Raw genomic sequence first — 6,493 nt, forward strand, 5'->3', positions numbered from 1 at the left:
GCTTTTGTTGCTACAAACAGCTGCTGCCTGTTAAAACGGAAACAAGGTTGGTAAGAGGGAGAATTGGTGAGCGTGAACCAAAAGGGCAACACCACAGAAGGAGTATATTTAGCCATATCCAACAACATACATGTTTTGCAGTGAATGCATTTCTCTTCAGGAGTGGTAGGATTGTCTTTGGAAACTTTGATACATTTTGTCCTCTGTAAAAACTCGTCACCATTGGAATCACTCATGACCACCATGAATTTAAGCTGACCACAGCCTCCATATTCTCCATGGACACAAATACAAACATTTACAACCACCTCTCAAGCCAACAGCGAGTGAGATTTTCATACTCAGAAGAACATTTTTGGATGGACTGAAATTAGAAAATAACACACCCCTCTTTTAAAATAAAATAAGCAATAAAACACACCCTTTCTTAATTCAATACTCCCAGTGGTTTTAGTGGCACAGCCTGACACTTGGTCTGGTTTAACTACTAGCCTTTAATGGCTAATGTTAGCTAATGTTAGCTACCTTAATAGATGTAAAAACATTATTCGCAGATTTTTCTTTTATACTTTTGCTACTGATACTGTTTTAGCTTATCCTGAATGTTTTCCCAAAGTTATAGCCTTGCTTAAAATGGAAGGTGCTTTACATACATTTAACAGTTAATATATTTTATGTAGGTTATCAAGATTTTTCTGTTTACTCTGAGATGGTGTGACCAGAGACTAAACTGAATTTTTAAATAGTACCGAAATATATATGGTTGATATTCCAATACATCCCTTAAATGTTAGCAGTAAGGCTAACACATTCTTAATCTTAGAAACACACAACTGGAAGGGGACCTGCTCTCTCTCTAGATAAAAACTGGTTTCTAGGTGATTGTTTTCAAGTGATTATATACTAATGAGAACATACCTATGTAAATTATATTCTATTTCTTTCAATATATTCTCGTAAATGTTACACACTGGACCTTAAAGTAAAGGTAGCACACTGCGAAAATACTCCGCTACAAGTAAAAGATCTGCATTCAAAGTCTTACTTCAGTAAAAGTATGTACGTATTAACTATCAAAAGTATTCATTGTGCAGAAAAAAGCTACATGTGAATGTTTTTGGATTAATATCACTGCTGCATTAATGTGTATATTACATTTTATTGCTGTAGATGTTAACTAAATGTTTTATATACTTGAATACTTAAAAATACTGTTAGGTAGTTTGACAGCAATGCCTCATATTCTAGTCATATGTTTGTAGCATGGCTACTCAAGTAAATGTATATTCCACCACTGGGTTCTTATAAGTAAATAATGCGTATACTGTATTAAACCAGTGCAACAAATCAAAACAGAAAGCCTTTTATCAGACATATATTAAGAATTTTAATCTATTATAGTGAAATGTTAAGGCATACATACAAATGTTTCCTTTACAAAAGTTCACAGCAACATCACAATGGGTCAACCAGCTGAAGCAAGGAACCTTAACAGAACCTTTTGTATTCATCATCGGTTATAACTTAAAAGTAGAGTACATCTTTGGCACCAGAAAACAAAACAAATAGTATATAAATGAAAAAAAACAACTACAAAATATATTAACATCTCTCACTTCAAATAGCCATTCATGTAAACACATTCCAAACAAAGTGAAGGGCATGAATTAAAACTGACACACACCGCCCTGACCAGCAGACGCACTGTGACGGGACATATGATGAAAAAGGTTGAAGGGGAATACCAGTCAAATGTGAGGTTTCACATGCCATTTGTGGGACTTCAGACAATACTCCTGTTGATAATGCTGTCAAAGAAGGAACCTGACAGTGAACAAAAGTTTGTGACTCACATGAAGACTTTGAGGCACAGTAACATCAGTACTAACAATTAGCGTCTTCTTAAATGCATTGATGTCGAGTTTTAGGTATTCCCCTCTAATGGGAGGGACAAATCTGAACTCTGGCACATTCCAGTTAAATACAAAACAGTCCTGGGAAACAGGAGTCTACATTCAGCAGTGCTCAGTGATCCTACACTGTGCAGGGAGAAATAAATAGAAGATTCCATGTTGTCCCAGAAATGGGAGATACTTGAGCAATGGAGAAAACTCAGCTGAATATAACACAGTGATGGGGACAACAAATAGAGTAGCAAATGCAGGCCAATTATAGTTGACCATTTCTCTGCTCGTGGTAGAACCGGCTACCACGGCTCAGAAGAAATAACCAGCCCCAGAAAAGGAATCGTGGAGAATGCGTGCCATTTTAACAAGGGCGAGGGGTCAGACTTTAGATAGCCTTTTTCTTTAACGGGAGCATTCCCTCAGTGAGGGAATGTGAGAAGATTAGCTCCAGCGTGTCAGCGGAGGAGAGAAAAATGCTGGGCAGTCGCCATCTGAGGCCCCAAACATTAACCCGGGATCTGGAAAATTAGACCCCCGTGAAACGCTGTCAATCCTCACAGGCTTTTTTAAGAGAGAAATGAGCAAACGTTCCGCAGGCTCTACATTCAGAGGAAGTTTCCAAATCCTCTGCTGAGCTGTGAGCAGGGCCCCCAAATGTATTTTAAATAAAGGAGCAACTGTTAATTCAGGTTTGAGTGGTTCTGTTAAACAGAATAATCCCCAAACACTGCATGAAGTATAAAGGAAGCTTATACTGAGTCATTTTATAAATATTCCCATTATTTTCAGAGAGGATGGTAATAGGCTCACTACTGGAAATTCAAAATTAACCAAACAAAACATAGATGTGTTGCGCACTAAATCCAGAACAATGAGTACATTTGTGTATAATTTAAGTGGAGCAGAGCAAGACGAGTGATCCTTGTTCTTCTCAAACATGAAAGTAACATCACAATACGAGCAGCATTTACAAATATAAATACAATACAAAACTAAGAAGTAACATGCACAACATATGCACAATCAGCAGCCCAGTTCCTATCATAACGCACAATACTGTCCAGGTACCTTGAAGAATTCTGACTCACGAGGCAACTGTCAGCAGAGGGAAAGCTCAGCTCTCCTCTCCAGACTCACATTCTGCACTCTGCATTTCAATTTAGATTTGCGCCAGACGGGTCAGCCTTTTTCTTTTATTGTGGTCAGACATCGAGGAAGGCCTTTAACACCTCAGCCAAAAGTCTCCGTCGTCATTGGCCGTCACTGTTCAGTCATATTGGCTGCGAGTGAGCACTCAAATGAGGATTTCAACCACATCTGCATCCGAGCTGTTGATGCTCTCGAGCGTCTTGAGTGGTGCCTTTGGCTCCTCCGAGGTGTCTATAGCAGAGATAAAATTAGCAGATTAGAAAAACAACTTTGGCATGCTAAAGCAAATAACAACTGCAATGCTGGCTATTTGCAAAGCTGTCCACGACCTTATTTAATTTTACCAACAAAGTTTTAACTTATTACTATCAACAGCACATCATTAGTCTGCCCCGATCCAGTTACGCTTTAAATAGCGGTCAAATAGAATAAGGATCAAAGGACCGCCTGAACAGAACAGTAGTTTGTGTGGTGGTGGTTGGGTGTCAAGTGCTTAACAAAACAATAAACCCACCAGTGGTAGCTGCTGATGCCTCAGAAGTCTTTAGCTTGCTAGGCTCTGCCGTTAGATCAGGCTCCTGCAGGGCCTCGTCGCTTTGGGTGCTGCAGTCTCTGCTCGGGCCCCTGGGCACCACGAGGGGTCGGGGTTGCAGCGCGGTAGCACCTGTCTGGTCATCTGAGAGGCTCTTTCCTACAAACGCAGACAAAGAGAGGAGGCTGTTTAATTACTCGCTTACTTCCACATTTACACACTCCTGAACATCTGCCCTGCGGAGTTCTTCCCATGTCTAATTTGGATCGGGCTATTCTGGAGTGTGAGATGATATGCATTCCAGTTTAAAAACATGTTGTCTATTTGAGGGACACGAAAGGGTTGTCTCCTACTGACGTTTTTTTTAGGAAGTGTACATTTCTGTCTGGCGACGCTGGCCTGTCTGCCAGTTGTCGCTCGATAGCATGTGTCATTAAAGATTCAAAAATTCTCCTCAGTTACATGTTGGGGCAAACATCTTGTGCTCACCTTTGCTCTCTGTGCTGCTGGTCACGGTGTTGATAGAGGGGACGGACCGCGCCAGACGAAGCCCCTGTTTCTCCAGCCTGCCCTGCTCCAACCTGGAGCGCTGCTGGAGAACTTTGATCACAGCATCCTTCTCCAGGAGGTGAGCATGAAGCGCGCGGATCCTAAACACGTGGAATACACCATCAGATCACAAATCCCCAAGAAACAGGCATCAACTAGTATCTAACAAGGAAGTGGATTTATAGATGTGTACCTGTTCTCCATCTCCTGGTGTCTATGACTCGACAAAGGCAGGTCTTCATTAAAACTGTTGTTTGGTGAATGTCGAGGTGAGTGATTGATGATGGTTGTGTCTCTGCAAGGAAAATAGAGGACTGTTAAAAAAAACTTCCCAAAACATTTACAAATTTCTAATTTGTGATTTTTCTCTTTGCTCTATTTATCCCGGTTCCGTCGTACCTTTGTGCTGCAGCGGTGGCAGCTGCATCCATTGCAAACTGCCTCATGGTGCTCTCCTCCAGGTACTTTTGCTCCCACTTGGTGATGTCTGCCTCCAGGGCCAGAATACGCTCCTCTTTCTCCCTCAGCTGCTGCTGCAGCGTGGAGGAGCTGAGTTCTGAAGCCATGGGGTCAGCTGCCTGGTTCTGAGACTGAGATAATAGACAGCAGTTGTTAACATTAGGCATCCAGATAAACAAGCACCTGTAATTTAAATTAAGGTTTTACTTCACTAGTTTTTACATTTTGGGAAATACGCTTATGTTGTTTTCTTAGCGAGAGTCAGGTGAGACTGATACCACTCTCATGTTTGTGCGCTACACATGAAGCTTACACAGCAGCAGCAGGGTGGTACCGATCTCCTCATCCAACTCTCGACAAGACAGCAAACAAGCATATTTTACAAAACGTAGAAGACCTCCTTTAAATTATAGATTTAAAATTAAAAAAGACACAAGTCTATGTAATGACTTCCCCTCACCTGTTGTGCCCTAAGGCTTTTCAGTTCCTGCTCCAGCCGTGTGCGCAGCCGCAGCTCCAGCGCCTCCCTCTTCTCGCAAGCCGCCTGCAGTTGAGCCAGAGCGCTCTGCAGACGCTCCACTTTCTCCACGTACGCTCTCTTCCGCTGCAGCTCTTCCTCCAGCTGCCGGTTGCGGGCCTGCGTGGAGGCCAGAGCCTGCTCAAGCAGCTCCCGTCTCCGCTGGCACTCCTCCCCGGAGACGCGCAGGTGCTGTATCTGCCTCTCCAGTTGGTCACGCTCCCTCTGCTGCTCTTCATCTAAAATACAGAGAGGGGGGGACAACAAAAGGTGAATGGTGGAAAGAGTAACAGTGGCATGATTCTGGATGATATGAGGCTGAGAGATTATCATGCTTGTATTGTCCTGGGACAATAGTGGCTTCATAGAAGAGGTCAAATGAATGCTTAAAAGGGCATGTAATGTATATCAATCAGTGTTCATTGGCCCTTGATGGGGTCAGTCAAGCGGCTATGTGAGCTCAGGGAGTTATATTTTGAATGGAATGTGACCCAACAAGGGACATTCACACACTGCCATCAAGGCATGTGGTTCAACGACAGCATGTCTTCTAAATGAAAAGTTACAACCAGTTTGCTGTGCTGTTTACTTTCAATAAACATTCAAATAAAATATTTCTCATTCACTAATTAAAAGCTAGTCCATGCTTCAATGGAAACTTTTAGAAACCCAGTTTATCTGTTGTGCCACTTTAAAAAGGGGGCTGATTACACAACATGAGTGCATGCCTGTGGAGGGAATGCAGACTTCCTCTTATCCACTTACGGACACAGGCGTAGCTTTGTACTGGGAAAAGCTCTGGAATGCTTCTAAGGACGTGAAGTAAACAAGCAGCTCAAAATATAATTCAAGTGGTCCCTTTAACACAAAACGACACATCCCCCTATTGTAAATTAAATGTGGTTTGGTTCCTGTTGCTGCAACATAACTGTTTTCAGGAAAAAGGACAATATTTCTGATCTTATGGCTCAAGACAATCAAATGGCTGCTTATAATACCCAGAAATGTGCAATTGTCATTCCAGCAGGGTAATGTATAACAGAACAGTACGGCTGATTATGTAACTACAGCTGATTCGGAGAATATTTGAAAGACTAATCTAATCCTTATTGTCATAGTAACAAAAGTTGGGTTTACCCTGCAGCACCGAACAGAAAAGGAGGGGAGAAATATTCAGAAGTGGCCGATCATGATTAAACCATGAGGTAAAGAAATGCCCAAACAAGGAGAGTGAGCTAGCCAGGGGTCATGTCAAGTTGGGTCTGGACATCCTGGAGTCCCAGACTTATTAGTTCCCCTTGAGGAGGGAGGTCAGCAGTGATGCAAAACTGAGCATGGAGGGAGGGGGGAGAAGGGGGAGGGAGGCATTCCTAATGCTGG

The 6,493-nt window shown here is 42.3% G+C and overlaps 1 protein-coding gene across 1 annotated transcript in view; it reads right to left on the reverse strand.

The window, feature by feature from the left end:
* Positions 1 to 1,362: 1,362 nt before the first annotated feature.
* The window catches only part of amotl2a (angiomotin like 2a), an 8,380-nt gene continuing 3,249 nt past the window's right edge, over positions 1,363 to 6,493 (reverse strand). Inside the window, exons 6-11 of the mRNA XM_035653445.1 lie at positions 5,057 to 5,352; positions 4,537 to 4,727; positions 4,331 to 4,432; positions 4,078 to 4,238; positions 3,571 to 3,747; positions 1,363 to 3,287 (exon numbers count right to left, since the gene is read on the reverse strand). Of these exons, the coding sequence (XP_035509338.1) occupies positions 3,202 to 3,287; positions 3,571 to 3,747; positions 4,078 to 4,238; positions 4,331 to 4,432; positions 4,537 to 4,727; positions 5,057 to 5,352 (1,013 nt within the window). The 3' untranslated portion in view covers positions 1,363 to 3,201. The remainder of the gene's footprint in view (positions 3,288 to 3,570; positions 3,748 to 4,077; positions 4,239 to 4,330; positions 4,433 to 4,536; positions 4,728 to 5,056; positions 5,353 to 6,493) is intronic.

The sequence above is a fragment of the Morone saxatilis genome, unplaced genomic scaffold (genome assembly GCF_004916995.1).
Source record: "Morone saxatilis isolate NCDOM2014 unplaced genomic scaffold, NCSU_SB_2.0 Contig12, whole genome shotgun sequence".
In the NCBI taxonomy this organism is placed as follows: domain Eukaryota; kingdom Metazoa; phylum Chordata; class Actinopteri; family Moronidae; genus Morone; species Morone saxatilis.